The 16,176-nt window shown below is 45.0% G+C and overlaps 2 protein-coding genes across 2 annotated transcripts in view; both read left to right on the forward strand.

The window, feature by feature from the left end:
* The window catches only part of LOC309563896 (uncharacterized protein), a gene marked incomplete at both ends in the record, with an annotated part of 46,830 nt that extends 32,625 nt beyond the window's left edge, over positions 1–14,205 (forward strand). The window contains one exon of the mRNA XM_082268530.1: positions 13,100–14,205. Coding sequence (XP_082124656.1) covers positions 13,100–14,205 — 1,106 coding nt within the window. The remainder of the gene's footprint in view (positions 1–13,099) is intronic.
* Positions 1–16,176, forward strand: part of LOC309564428 (uncharacterized protein) — a gene marked incomplete at its 3' end in the record, with an annotated part of 637,385 nt that overhangs the window by 595,984 nt on the left and 25,225 nt on the right.

Genomic DNA, 16,176 nt, shown 5'->3' on the forward strand with positions numbered 1-16,176 from the left:
CTCCAGCACTGATCAGTGAGTGTAGCGAAGAACCTGCTCAACCTTGACGAAGTGTGGTACCACCTTGTTAGGAGTTTGAAGTTGGTTTCTTGTATTTACTGTACATGCAGATGGATGATGTAAATGGAATGATGTGATTTTGTTGGTCTGGATTAAAGTTACAGTCTAAATCCCGTTCCCTCTTAGCTAAGAATGGGGGTTGGTAAGTCTCCTGGGGTGTGATCAGTAATGCATAGGTCGTGGATAATACCTGTGTCAGTATTCTGTCTTCAGAGCAATGTTTTTCGAAGGGTGTAAGTTATGTGTTGCGTTCACTGGAAGGTGGCAATGAGTTTAAGAAATTATGGAGTTGCAATGCCCTCCAGAAATCTAGACGGTAGGGTCCCGAGGAGTCCATGAGGTCTTTGAGTGCAGGCCAAATAGATGATGTTGAAAAATGGGAGGCTTGGAAATAGCCTGACTCCATCAAGGTCCTGAATGTTTTATCTTGGTAGCCCGGGGTAAACTGGGGATTCCCCAGTATAGGTGTCAGTGGCTAGTGTGTCGGGGAAAGTGAAAGTTGTGTGAATAATTTAGAGCAGGTTCTTATCATGTGACCTGAGGGGATGGCATCTTATGGAGTCTGGTAGTGAATGGTGGCACGATGGAGCTCTATGGACGGGTATGTTGCATTGGACTGGTTGTAGTCTGGGCCAAAGCTTCGCTTCACCATGACGACACCAGTCTGAGTCTCCCCAATTGTGTAGTCTGACAGTCAACCTAGTCGCTTAGGAGGCAAGAGCAGTCTCCTACATAGCCTAGGTCGCTTATGTGCCCAGATAAAATCCACTAGTAGGTTGTCCTCTGTGCTAAAGTAATGCGAAGGGATGAATATCGGAAGTGCTTGAAAGAGGTATAGGAACTTAGGGAGTATGCAGATTTTAATAATGTTGCATCTCCCAAACCATGAATGGAGACCAAATTTTGATTTATCTTATAGAATGTGGACTTTCTTTAGAAGGGGGAGAAAGTCGAGCATGAAGATGTGTGAAAATTTGGGTGGTATGAGAGTGCCCAGGTATTTCAGCGCTGAGTTAATCCATTTTAGCTTTAAATGAAATTGCATTTGGTGCAGGAGGGGGTTTGATAAGCCTACTCCCATAGCTTCAGATTTAGTAAAGTTGATATTTAGATTGGACAGAGTGCCATATGCCTCAAACTCGTGAAGAAGATTCGGTAGAGAAATTATGGGATCCATGAGGGAAAATAACATGTCGTCTGGATACGCTGATATTTTCTGCTGGGTCACCCCAACAGTCATGCCTAAGATATCCGGGTGGAGGCGTATTCTACATAAAAAGGATTCTAGTGATAATACGAAGAGTAAGGGTGACAGAGGGCATCCCTGTCTTGTCCAATTCCTAATTGTGAAGTAGTCCGATAAGACACTGTTTGCCTTAACCTGGGCGGCAGAGGCAGAATAGATCTGTGAGATCCAATTTAGCATGGTGTTGCCGATGCCCACATGTCGAAGTACTGCAAACATAAAATGCCGATTTACTCAATCAAATACCTTCTCTGTGTCTGTGCTTAGGAGGACACGGGGTGTGCAGGTCTTGCTGGCTACATGTAGGAGGTTGAGGACCTTGGTTGTGTTATCCTGTGCCCCACGTGTAGGCACAAATCCAACTTGATCCAAATGGATCAGTTACGTCAGATGTTGTTGGATCATAGTTGCTAGGATTTTGGTGAACAGTTTAAGATCGACATTTAGCAAGGAAATCGGTCGGTAGCTACCACAGGAGGTGAGATCTTTTCCCTCTTTAGGGATGACTGAAATGTGAGCTTGTAAAGTCTCCTTGGGGATATATGTCCCAGAGCCCCATGTATTAAACATGTCAACCATAAACTGTCCAAGTGACGGCAAGAGTGTTTTATAACAGCCCTCAAAAATTCCACTCGCCTACTAGCATTTTGCGAGTGGAATTTTGAGGATGGCGAGCTGTGCCTGCCGCCGCCGCCATTAACAGCAGCCGGGCGATTACTTTCACTTTCTTTTTTAGAAAAGGATGGGCTCTAGGAGCAGAGCACTGCTTCCTGAGCCCACCCATTGTGTGACAATAGCGAATGAGTATTCGCTATTGTCACAGGGATCCTCCTCCTGATCCTCCTACTGGCCAATCAGGAGGCAGGTGTTTCCTGATTGGCCAAAAGGCGAACGATTGTAACTGGCCGAGGAGGAGGAGGAGGACTCGGGAGACACGGAGGACGCACAGGACGCACAGGATTGATGAGAAGCCGCCTGCTGCAGGTAAGTGCACGCTGTGATGATCGCTCTGCAATTAAGGGGACATGCTGTGGGCACTCTGCAATGAAAGGGGTCATGCTGTGGGCACTGTGCAATGTAAGGGGACATGCTGTGGGCACTGTGCAATGAAAGGGGACATGCTGTGATGATCGCTCTGCAATGAAAGGGGTCATGCTGTGGGCACTCTGCAATGAAAGGGGACATGCTGTGGGCGCTCTGCAATAAAAGGGGACATGCTGTGATCGCTCTGCAATGAAAGGGGACATGCTGTGATCGCTCTGCAATGAAAGGGGGCACGCTGTCTGCGCTCTGCAATGAAAGGGGACATGCTGTGGGCGCTCTGCAATGTAAGGGGACATGCTGTGAGCGCTCTGCAATTTAGGGGACATGCTGCGAGCGCTCTGCAATTTAAGGGGACATGCTGTGGGCGCTCTGCAATTTAAGGGGACATGCTGTGATCGTTCTGCAATTTAAGGGGACATGCTGTGGGCGCTCTGCAATTTAAGGGGACATGCTGTGATCGTTCTGCAATGAAAGGGGACATGCTGTGGGCGCTCTGCAATGAAAGGGGACATGCTGTGGGCGCTCTGCAATAAAAGGGGACATGCTGTGATCGCTCTGCAATGAAAGGGGACATGCTGTGATCGCTCTGCAATGAAAGGGGGCATGCTGTCTGCGCTCTGCAATGAAAGGGGACATGCTGTGGGCGCTCTGCAATGTAAGGGGACATGCTGTGAGCGCTCTGCAATTTAGGGGACATGCTGCGAGCGCTCTGCAATTTAAGGGGACATGCTGTGGGCGCTCTGCAATTTAAGGGGACATGCTGTGGGCTCTCTGCAATTTAAGGGGACATGCTGTGGGCGCTCTGCAATTTAAGGGGACATGCTGTGGGCGCTCTGCAATGTAAGGGGACATGCTGTGGGCGCTCTACAATGTAAGGGGACATGCTGTGGGCGCTCTGCAATTTAAGGGGACATGCTCTGGGCGCTCTGCAATGTAGAGGGCGTGTTTAGGGGCGGAGCAGGGTGGGGTTTGGGTGGGGCAACAAGTGGCGAGTAACTCTTAAGGCCTGGCTAGTAGCTCATGACTTGAAATTTTGAGCCCTGTTTTATAATATTGGATGGTAAACCCATCCGGTCTCAGGGCCTTCCCCACTTTTTAACCACCTATGGCCTGTTTTAGTTCAGCCAAGGTGATGGGATCCTCTAGGGATTTACTGTCAGTGTTAGGACGACCAGGGCATCCAGAAAGAGAGCAGGTATTCCTCTGTATGGGTCTGTTGGGGGTTGGGGTTTGTAAGTTATAGAGCGAGGCATAGAAGGATTTAAATTCTTGTGTGATATGTCTAGGAAATGTGGCTTTTTGACCTGTGTGGGAGATAATAGGTTTCTTCTTGGAGGGATCTAGCCAATAGTCTGCCACACTGATTTCCCGACTCATGACATTTTACGACAAATTTTCATGGCTGCCTTGGATTTGTAAAGTAAAGGTCATTAATTTGCCTACGTAGAGTCATAAGTTCTACCTCTGAGGAGAGGGACAGAGCGTGTTTGTGATGGGACTCCAACACATGTAAAGCTTGGAGTAAGGAGTCTAGTTGTGCTGTACGCTGTTTTTTGATCCAGGAGCCATGCTTTATGAGCACCCCACGAATCACTGCCTTGTGTGCCTCCCAAATGATTCCAGGGTCAGTATCTGCAATGGTGTTAGTCTGAAAGAAATGGTCTAATTCTCTACATCTGTCAAAACAGTCTCATCTTGGAGTAGGTTTTAATTTAGTCTCCACATCCAGGTTCTGGACCATCGAAAGTCTGTTAGTGTGTATAACCGGGGCATGGTCGGACCATGTAATAGAGCCTATTAAAGAGTCACGGATCGCGTGTAATTGACAATGCGGCATCAAGAAATAGTCTATACAAGAGTATAGTTGGTGAGGTGAGAAATAGAAAGAATAGTCTCGTTCTCCGGGATGCATCAGGTGCCAAACCTCTATCAAGTGTGCACTATGGAGGGACTTTGCAATACGTTTGCGGATGCCAGGGGGGGACAGAGGAGGATCCCAGAGATGTATCCTCCGAAGGCATCAGAGGGATATTAAATCTCCCCCAATAATTAGTTGACCCTCAGAGAACTCCAGGAGCTTCTCCATACCTCTAGTAATGAACTCATCCTGCTGGCTGTTGGGAGCATAATAGGTGGTCAAAGTCACTCTGACGTCACCAACATTGCCCTTCAGAAACAGAAATCGGCCATTGGGGTCTTTTAGAATATGCGCGCAGTGTCCATGGTACTGTACTAGAAAAAATTATAGAGGCTCCTTTTGATTTAGCCTCCGGGTTAGTAGAGCGGTAGGCCAACGTGAAAAACCGGTTCTTAAATAGTGGAAGCTTGTCATCCCTGAAGTGGGTCTCCTGTACTAAGGTGATATCAATTTTAGATCGTTTAACAAAATTTGCCTCTTTTCTGGGATGTTAAGTCCCTTAGCATTGATCCAGAGGATCCTGATGTTATCCATGTGTTAAGAAGGGCGAGGGGAAGGTTGGGACGTGAGGTTAGGAAGAGGGAGGGGAGGGTAAGTAGTAGGGGGCAAAGGGGGGGCGGGGGGGGTATGAAGAGAATGGAGATAAAAAGAGGGGAGGCAAAGATGGTATGAGAGAGGAAGAAAGGAAAGTCAGGCCAGCAAAGAATATGAGAGAGTGAAAGAGAAGGGGGCAATCCCACAGAGAGAGGCATCAATTTACTAAGAGATAGCAAAACAAATGCTAAGACGCTCCCCAGCAAGGAGCCGGATGAATGAGCGTGTGCCTATGTGGGGTTGTGGTTGGGAAGAGTCAAGGGACGGGCCCCAACCCCCCCCCCCCCCCCCCCCGAGCCTTCTTGAATAAATGAAAGGTATATAAGGTGAAGCACTGCCCCCTAGAGGACTGCTGAATTTTCACATTTTAAGGATTCCCTTGGGTTACCTGTAGCAACTGCTTGCAGAACTTGCAGAAATCTTAACACTTTATGTTCTTGGCTCAGTCAATGATCAGTCTAGGGGTAGTTGTTTTTGTGGTTTTATTTCATATTGGGATAGGAGAAGGGATGAGTGGGATACTCCAACTGTTGAACAATTCAGAGGACTTCTAGCTTGAGAATGTGGCAAGACCGCTACTTCATCCTGCCACTTGTAGGAAGCTGAGGTAAGTGTTCCTATTTGTGTTTTCTCTTCAGGGTACTCCCCCAGTACCCCCTTTCTATGCACTTACTGACACTCGTTCACTGGCTACACACTCCGGAGTGGTCCCCTTCCTGGGCAGAACCCTGGGCAAGATCCTCTGTACTCACGATACTGTTTTTCCAGATTCTTACAGTGCCCCAACTCCTCCAGTCAGCTCTCCTGGACCTCTGTGTTCAGCCTCACACCACTGGCTCACCAGGCCGACTGCCTGTGACCATCACGCACTGCTGCAGAGGAGGAGGCAGCCACCACCCTCCTTCCGGGAGTTTTCTTCCCGCCAAAAGACCTCTACCTCATGTGCCCTTGGCTTTTTATACCCTGCCCCACAATGCACCGAAACAACCCATCTGTGCCAATCCCTGGGCCTGTATCAAAAGCCTGTGTGTCATTGGCCAGGTTTCCTCCAGCATCCAATGTGCCTCCCTATTGGCTCAGCTGGGGACACTCCCTTAGACCAGATGAATCACACACTGGGCACACTGAGCAGACCTAACTCACAGATCCTGATCCCTGATAAGCAGAGTGCAATATAGAATTTACCTGCTGCTCCTCTGATAGGCAGACAAAACTATACTCCCTTTCTAGCACCTGACTAGGAGGGTGCTACATCTTTAAAAGACGTGGATGTCCGGGTAAATTTTAAATGTTGTGGGGCATGTAGTTGGATACCCTTGGCCTTGGTCCACAAGAATTAACACTTCAAAGATTAGTCCTAGGACCACATTGAGGGTACCTTTGACGCTGACAGTGGGTTTGCTGGGTTTGGTGGAGGAAATGGCACCTCTTGGAGCACAAAGAATTTTATTGTCGGTTACTCTGTTCTATGTGGGCAAGGCTATTCTTCTACATTGGAGGAAGACCAAAGTGCCATCGGTGGAGTATTGGAAGTCACCAGTGAACAAGATACTGCCGTTTTACAAAGCCACATACCTGAATAGAGGATGTGTTACAAAGTTTCAAAAGATATGGCAGGGTTGGACTGAGAGGCCATCTACTCTTCTCGGAGGTGATTGTGGTCTGCCACCGGTGAAGGTGATGGTCACCTTAGAGGGGTGAGTTGAGGTCCCCTGATACTTAGGGAGGTAACAAAAGAAGTCTATGCCTAGCAGACAACAAGCAGTGGTGAGAGGGTGGGGGAGCATGCGCTCCATGGGCTCCGTCCTATGCTTGTCTCCATTTAGGATTTTGGGAAGAAGAGACCATATATGCTTCCTTGATGTACCTCAGCCATGCCAAAACATGGCTGAGGTACATCGATGACATATTTGTGCTCTGGACAGGCTCAATGAGTGATTTGGACAAATTTATAATGGAACAAAAATAGTAACACGAGAAACATTAAACTTACCTATACAGCAGATGTCTCCCAAATTTCATTTTTAGATTTAAAGATAAAAATAAATCAAGGCCATCTAATGACATCTACCTATAGAAAGGAAACGGCTGCAAACACCCTATTACGTGCCGACAGTTACCACCCAGAAACCCTGAAACGAGGGATCCCAGTCGGGCAATTTATTAGGGTCAAAAGAAATTGCTCTGACCCTAAGGAATACAAAAGCGAAGCTGCAGATCTCTATATGAGATTTAGGGAGAGAGGTTATTCTCATAGAACGCTGAGAAGAGCAAAAAAACTAGCCGGCCAACGCACCCGACAGGAAATCTTAAACCCCCAATTGGCACCAAAATTGACATCTGCCACTTTCCCCAGGTTAATTACCAAATATGGGGCCCAATGGCAAAATGTTAAAAAGATTCTTGAAAGCCATTGGCATATCTTACAAAGAGCCAATAAAATAGGAGAAATAGTGGGACCACGGCCACTCATGGTGGCCAAAAGAGCCAATAATCTGAGTGACTCTTTAGTTCACTCAGAATTCAAAAGAAAAGTGAGACATACCTGGCTCACCGATCTCCCTCCACTCAAAGGGATGTTTTCCTGCGGCCACTGCGGCATATGTAAATATGTCGAAAAACCTGACATCTTTTCCAACGCCGATGGCTCAAAAACCTCCATAAAACGTTTCATTAATTGTGGCACATCGAGAGTACTTTACTCGATAGAATGCCCATGTAAAAAACTTTATATTGGAAAAACAAAGAGACAGCTCAGAATAAGGATCGGAGAACATCTAAAGAGTATAAGACTCAAAGAAGAAACACCATTGGCACTTCACTTTCAAGAAAAACATAATAACAACACCAAGATTATTAAGGTGAAAGGCTTCTTTGCCCTTGATCTCCCCCCTCGACGAGGCGATTTCGACAAGATCCTTCTCCAGAGATAAAAAGCTTGGATCTTTAGACTCGGGACTTTAGTCCCTCACGGCCTCAACACTGAATTAAGTCTCGGGTCTTTTTGAAACAATAAGAAAACCCACTGACCTCTGTACAACATCAGTAGAGCACTATCTATGATATTACTATATCTAGGACCTCTTTATATATCTAGATATTGTCCAATTTAATACACATCTATATACCCAAAATAGGAAGTAATATGTGGACAACACTATTTTATACCTATAGTATTAAATTATGTGAGAAATACCACTCCATATTCGCAGATATCCTATAAATGTCAAGTTATACCCTAAAAAAATCACGAAGCAAAAAAACAAGCGGAGCGCCTCTAAGTGCAATACGTTTAATGGAAGTAAAACATACAACAGGTGGTAACTCACTAGATGTGGATGAAGTGAAGGCTCAAAACAAACGTCCTGGGGTCAAGCTGTCCATGTGGCTGCTGCCGGGAGGAAGGATGTTGAGAGGATCTGATCCGGTAGATGAAGCAGCGGGGAGATGCCGGCTCTATCTTCCCCGGGACCGGGCTCTCAAGGCAGGCGGGGACTCAGCTTCAGCCGTAGGACGTAAGCACGGTCAGGGGTGCACACGACGCGTTTCAGAGCGTGCGCCAAGCTCGTGGAGAACGTGCACGCTCTTTTTTCAAGTGTAGATGCGGTGACCGCTGTGAGCCAACAGATTTGTACACACGCAATGTGTGAATGGGAGTGTGCACAGGCCAACCAACCAATGAAAAGGCATGGCGGCCATATTGGAGCACACAACCCATACATGATAACAAATAATTGAATGACCATACAATATACTGATAATATAAAGGGGACCGTGGCAATATAAAAAAATATATATATATTGTTATATGTGTACATATGCAGACCAAAGGACTTATGTTGTGTAATGTTTTATAATAAAAAATGTATTGAAGATATGTTTTAAAATGTATCTGAAAGATATATAGGAATATATATGTGTATATATATTTTAGTCAAGGATTAAAAATAAAAGAAATAGAAAGTAAAAACAATGTAGCTGAACAAGATCTATTAGGTAGTTATTGTACGTCTAATAGGTGCATATAGATAAAAAGAAAAAAAGAGAGGAAACAGACCTCCATAGACACCTCAAAAAGGACATAGAAGAGGATTATAAAATAGTACTAATTTCAAGTTCCTCATTAAGGCCATGGGGCTTTAATGTATTCAAAGAAAAGATCCAAAAAGTCTCGCGTTCGCAGAGTCTAGAGAACCGCTGAGCCTCTGGTAATTTATTGGAGATGGCCTCAATAACCCAAACTCTAAGCCCTTCTGTAGATTTGTTATGATATTCTAAAAAGTGTCTCGGGACACTGTGCTTATCCGATCCTTCCTCTATAAGCCACCGGTGTTTGCCAAAACGCTGGCGCAAAGGACAAATGGTGCGACCCACGTATAATAACTTGCATGGGCAAATCAAACAATAAACCACAGTCTGTGGAACAGTTGTAAAAGTTATCCAGAAAATATGTGCGGCCTTCGTGGGAAAAAGATTTTTGTCCATAAGTTATGAAGTTGCATGTTTTGCATAGTTTTTTTTCTTACACGGGTACATACCCTTGAGGGGAATGAGATTCAATGGTGGGGCTTTATGGTTATCAGTTAATTTACTGGGGGCTATTTTGTTCTTCAGGGTGGGTGCTCTCCGATAAGTAACTGTAGGCCGTGGGTGTAGAGATGTTTTGAGATGTGGATCTTGTAGCAGAATGTTCCAATGTTTACGGAGTATCCCCTCCATGTTTCTGTACTTGGTGTGGAATCTGGTAATAAAGCGAACTGGTGGGTCAGCTTGAGATTTGGGGGCCTTGGGGGGCTTGCCATGGGCATAAGTATAGCAAGCTGAATCGACCAAATCTGATGGATAGCCCTTATCGAGAAATTTTTCTTTAAGGTGGGAATTTTGGGTATTGTAATCCTGGTCCCTGGTGCAGTTCTGCCGTAAACGGCAAAACTGCCCTTTGGGTATATTATTGATCCATGTAGGATGGTGGCAGCTCCTATAATGTATATAGGAGTTGCCAGCCGTGGGTTTGGTGTAGTTGCGGGCAAAAATCTTGTGATCTATGTGGCCCAACTCCAAGTCCAAAAAGGGAAGGGTATCAGTGTTGTGTACAAATGTAAAGGAGAGTCCCAGCTGGTTATTATTACAGTGGTGCACAAAGGCCTCTATCTCGGTAATCCCTTCTCGAAACATCTGGTATACTTTGGTAGGTATATCGATGATATTATTATCATCTGGGATGGCCAGACCACCGAGATAGAGGCCTTTGTATATTGTATGGTCATTCAATTATTTGTTATCATGTATGGGTTGTGTGCTCCAATATGGCCGCCATGCCTTTTCATTGGTTGGTTGGCCTGTGCACACTCCCATTCACACATTGCGTGTGTACAAATCTGTTGGCTCACAGCGGTCACCGCATCTACACTTGAAAAAAGAGCGCGCACGTTCTCCAAGAGCTTGGCGCACGCTCTGAAACGCGTCGTGTGTGCACCCCTGACCGTGCTTACGTCCTACGGCTGAAGCTGAGTCCCCGCCTGCCTTGAGAGCCCGGTCCTGGGGAAGATAGAGCCGGCATCTCCCCGCTGCTTCATCTACCGGATCAGATCCTCTCAACATCCTTCCTCCCGGCAGCAGCCACATGGACAGCTTGACCCCAGGACGTTTGTTTTGAGCCTTCACTTCATCCACATCTAGTGAGTTACCACCTGTTGTATGTTTTACTTCCATTAAACGTATTGCACTTAGAGGCGCTCCGCTTGTTTTTTTGCTTCATCCTTTTGACAGATTGACTTCTTGTGCAGCAGAGCCGGCCCTTCGTGCAGACCTTCATTTCATGGTTCACCATTCCCTCATTACATGGACTTCACCCCAGCCTTTTGTTATATAGGTATCTGTGTTATATATTGCTTTCTGTTTTTATTCGCTTTATGATTTTGCTTGCACACTAGCTGTTTCCCAGTGCTTCAGAGCGCCAGCCTCCTTGTTTATTTTTTCCTAAAAAAATCACATCTTAGGGGAGCGAATAAACTCTAATTACCACCACATAATTATATAGGTCATTGAAAAGTTGAACCCCTTTTGTCCCCTATAAGTTATAGTTTTTGCTCTACTATCCCTAATGCATATATGTCTTATAGTGAATGTATATCACTAGACTGTGGATAAGCTATGATCTATGGATTTATCCATAGACATCTTTCAGAGATCCAAAAATATATATGCTTTTCCCTCAATCCCCCCCTCTTAATCTTGTGCTCATTACCCCCCTCTCCTACCTACCTCCACTTCTTTCCATGTTCTTTCACAGAGATTTCACAGTTCTGCCCTCTAATCATTGTCAGTATAATAAAGATTATTTACATCTGAATGAGGTTTACAAGTAATGATGGCTCCAAAAATGAATTGTCATCCTCTATATATCTTATAAAGTACTTAGAGAACTATGCGATATCTCTCCGGAAGAATAAAACGATTTATAAGTGTCATAGATTCTGATATAATCGTGATTTGCCTCATTACTTCTAAATATCTCAACGCTGCTATTTCAGTACGGCGTACCATATGAACTTCGATATGTTTTAGTTCCTATTCCGTCCACTAGAGGTCAACCTTGAGTGATTGCACTTAAACCGGATCCACTGAGTTTTAAAACATAATGGATATCAAGGATCCGGTATAAAAGGACTGACGTGCATCACGTTCCTTACGTCCTGAAGAAGCGTGCTGCGTCACGCGAAACGCGTTGACGTCACACGCACCAATGGCCTCACGACGATAGCTCCACCCACCATACCCGGAAGGCACGCCGCTACTATCCACGAGCGAGGGAGACCAAACCAGCTTCATAGCCTCATAGCTGACAAATGCTACATCCAACCACGGGGAGTTGATCGGCTATCTCCCGCATCTCTGGCAAAGGCATTTATCTAATTATTGAGCACACATACTAAGGATTATCGGACAATCTGGCACAAGAGACAGAGACAACTGGAGGGATTCACCACGTACACATCCATTGTGTTGAATTTTATCTTTATCTTCTTCAATAAAGCAATTCCTTTTAACCATTTACCAGTGTTTGAGCCATACATGCAACTCCTTTCTTCCTATTCTTCCTATTTCTTCCTATTTTTCCTCAGAGGGTGGGGGAGGTTTGGGTATGGACCTGGGTGAGAGTGTGTGGGGGAGACACTGCCGCGTTGAGGTTCTCCTGGGAGGTTCTCCTTTTGCATTTTCCTATAAGTATTGTAGTACATGAGCATTGCACTGAGGTTGGGGGGATGGGGAGTTGTTTTGGTTGCCTTGTTTGTTTTTTTGTGATTAAAAATCAATAAAAATTAATTTAAAAAAAAAGCTGAGTCCTAGGAATGAATAAACAGTAGGGAACGGGATAAGGCGCAGGCCAAGGAGATGTTGGGGGAGTGGGTGGAGTCAGTGAGATGTTGGGGAGTGGGTGGAGTCAGTGAGATGTTGGGGGAGTGGGTGGAGTCAGTGAGATGTTGGTGGAGTGGGTGGAGTCAGTGGAGGTGGGGAATGGAAACATGCAGGAGTGACTATATATGAAGGTTACGATCGCTGTGTCTATGACTGTACAAAGCGGAAATATTGTGTACCGAATGGAATGGACTTTTATTTCTTTATAATAAAACTTTTTCTGATTTTAAAAGAAAAAAAAAAACACTCAGAAAAGATGAGTGGGGAAAATGTCAGTGGCCTCCACCTGTAAAACCATTCCTGTTTTGGAGGTCGTCTCATTGTTGCCCATCTAGTGCACCGGTTGGTAACAACCCCCTCTGCTACTTCACTGACCAGATAAATATCCCAGCAGTTTCCCTGACTTGATGCTATACTCTGATTATAAAGTGTTGAGCAGTGTATATGAGTGTGGAAAACTCTTGGTAATTTTTCTTGTCTTCTGACAGACGGACTCTGTGGTGGGAATAGAAGGACATCGGAGGAAGATGTGACTACAGAAGATAATGACATGGCATCTTCTCCAGAAGTAAATCCCGTTCCTCATAATATACATGACAGACCTCACCATTGGAGGAGATCATTGGAATCTCCTGATACTTCACATAGTCCTCTAATATCTGACAGTGCCGACGGGTGCGGGAAACCATCTCATCTCAGGGAATCTTCTTTATACCATGAAGGGGTTCATACAGGAGAGAATTCATTGTCATGTTCAGAGTGCGGGAAATGTTTTAAACACAAAAAAAGCCTTCTTAGCCATCAGAGAATACACACAGGTAACCTACCCTATTCATGTTCAGAGTGCGGGAAATGTTTTAATCAGAAAGGAAGCCTTCTTACCCATCAGAAAATACACACAGGTGAGCGTCCCTATTCATGTTCAGAGTGCGGGAAATGTTTTAATTATAAAGGAGGCCTTGTTCACCATCAGAGAATACACACAGGTGAGCGTCCCTATTCATGTTCAGAGTGTGGGAAATGTTTTAATGAAAAAAGAAACTTTTTTAGACATAAGAAAATACACACAGGTGAGCGTCCCTATTCATGTTCAGAGTGCGGGAAGTGTTTTAGTGAAAAAGATACCCTTCTTAGCCATCAGAGAATACACACAGGTGTCCTTCCCTATTCATGTTCAGAGTGCGGGAAATGTTTTAAACAAAAAAAAAGCCTTCTTAGCCATCACAGAATACACATAGGTAACCTTCCCTATTCATGTTCAGAGTGCGGGAAATGTTTTAATCAGAAAGGAAGCCTTCTTACCCATCAGAAAATACACACAGGTGAGCGTCCCTATTCATGTTCAGAGTGCGGGAAATGTTTTATTCATAAAGGAGGCCTTGTTCGCCATCAGAGAATGCACACAGGTGAGCGTCCCTTTTCATGTTCAGAGTGCGGGAAATGTTTTGAAGATAAAGGATGCCTTCTTATCCATCAGAGAATACACACAGGGGAGCGTCCCTATTCGTGTTCAGAGTGCGGGAAATGTTTTAAAGATAAAGGACACCTTCTCACCCATCAGAGAATACACACAGGTGAGCGTCCTTATTCATGTTCAGAGTGCGGGAAATGTTTTAAGGATAAAGGAAGCCTTATTAGCCATCAGAGAATACACACAGGTGAGCGTCCCTATTCATGTTCAGAGTGTGGGAAATGTTTTAATGAAAAAAGAAACTTTTTTAGACATAAGAAAATACACACAGGTGAGCAACGCTATTCATGTTCAGAGTGCGGGAAGTGTTTTAGTGAAAAACGTACCCTTCTTAGCCATCAGAGAATACACACAGGTGACCTTCCCTATTCATGTTCAGAGTGCGGGAAATGTTTTGCATTCAAATGTTTTCTTGTTAGACACCGGAAAGTTCATACAGGCGAGCGTCTCTAATCTTGTGCAGAGTGCGGGAAATGTTTAACTAAGCAAGAACACCTACTTAAACACAGGTGAGCGTCTTTTTTATTGTTACGAGTGTGGGAAATGTTTTCCCAACAAAGGTTTATTTCTTAGAAACCAGAAAGTTCATACGGGTGAGCGTGCTATTTCATGTTCAGAGTGTGGGAAATGTTTCACTCCTGATGTACGTTTCAAACGGCAAAGAATTCACACTTAGATTAGAGGCTCCATTTTCATGTTCAGAGTGCGGGAAAGTTTACAAATAAAGGAAATATAATGAAACATCAGAGTGCACCCCCTGCTGGTACTACGGGAAATGGACGCTGGATTGTAACGGGTGGAACTGTTTAGTCCATAAACAAATGTGAAACCACCACAGTCCACTCGGGGTTGGTTTACACCCGCATCGCCCTCTGACCCACTGTGGGGTTGGCAGGCAGCTGGGAGTCCTTATGTTAACCCTGTAAAGCCCACGCCAGTACGCCGCAACCGTATGCATCGGGGCTGTTGCGGCACAACCTCATTCAGTTGAATGGCATTGCCCAATGTGACCGGGGGGTGTGAGGTTTGCAGCAGCCGCAAATTGCAGTGCCATGTGTACCGCCCCATCCGGCTGCCATTTAAGCTTAAGGGGGTGGTAAAATCATGACTCAACTGTCTACCTTTACCAATCCCTCCCCACATGAGGCAACAGGCGGGAAACCATGAAATACATGGCCTATAATGGAACTGCATGAAGACCTAACGGGAAACGCTTTATTCTTTTTGTGTTCTACTTATAAATATGTATATAGATCTAAACTACTGGATGGAAAAAGATCACTGTAACATGCATTAACCCACAGCAGCCAATCAGGATTTATCTTTCACTGGTGAACCTTTTTAATTGGTTGCTTCATGTTGTTGCTCATTTTTGATTTATTGAAGTAGCCGGCTTTTTATTGGTCCAACCAATGTATGATTATTAATACATTTGACACATTTGTTAATTCTATTATAAAAGATTTAAGCTTTATTTTATTCATATCATTTACTGTGTGGTAATCGCTTATTCTGATCTTGTCCAATAAAAACGCTTCGTACAATATTCTGTGCCGAGTCTTCTTTTTTACCAATGATTAGATGATCGGTGATTGGAATGTGATCAGTTCATAGAGAGTCATCCATTGGGGTTTTATTAGTGAGATGGAGAGTGGAGAAGGCACCACATTGACAGCCATTGGAGGCCCTTTCTAAAGCCCTAAACTTTTTGGCAACCTGTCTATGACATTAGTCTTCCAAACTCTATCTCACTGAGCTAAGACCAGAAGAGTTCCAGGAGTTCTTCTCTGTCCACAGTTCCCAAACCAAAAGGAGACATCCACCACATCTTCAATCTTAAGGCCCTAAATGTCCTCAGCTGGGCCCAGGAGTTCCGCATGTAATCCACCAGGTCATAGCCTCTCTCATTATCAGAGAAACTTTTTTTTGGTCCACCCACATACATGTATTTCGGCAGGGTGGCCATTTGGCGCAGAATCACGTACCTCTACCTCATCTGCATTTTTGGGGCTGCGGCGTCAACGTATGCTGCTGGTGCTCAGCTCCCGCTGGACACAGCGAGAGCCAATCAGCGGGTCCAGTGGACATTATGTCCACCGTCACCCAGCAATCGTTCCCGAGAGAGGCAGAACAGTGGTCTGCCAAAGTAAACAAGGCAGATCGCCATTCTGTTAGTAGGGAAGATAGAGATCCTGTGTTTCTGCTAATGGAGGAAGGAGATACTGGCACACAGACATATAGTCCAGCCAGCAATAAATATTTAAAAATACCAATGATCAGGGTAGAGGGTATTCCATAAAATTCCACTGGTCTTTGGTTATGGGGGTTCAATAAAGGAATCCATGGGACCACTTGCGGCTGCTGTCCTCAGAGTTGTGACCGGCTCTGTATAGACTAAGAGGAAAGGCCCGTAGAAGGAGCAAA

Source organism: Pelophylax lessonae, assembly GCF_965119305.1.
Source record: "Pelophylax lessonae genome assembly, chromosome: 9".
Lineage (NCBI taxonomy): Eukaryota > Metazoa > Chordata > Amphibia > Anura > Ranidae > Pelophylax > Pelophylax lessonae.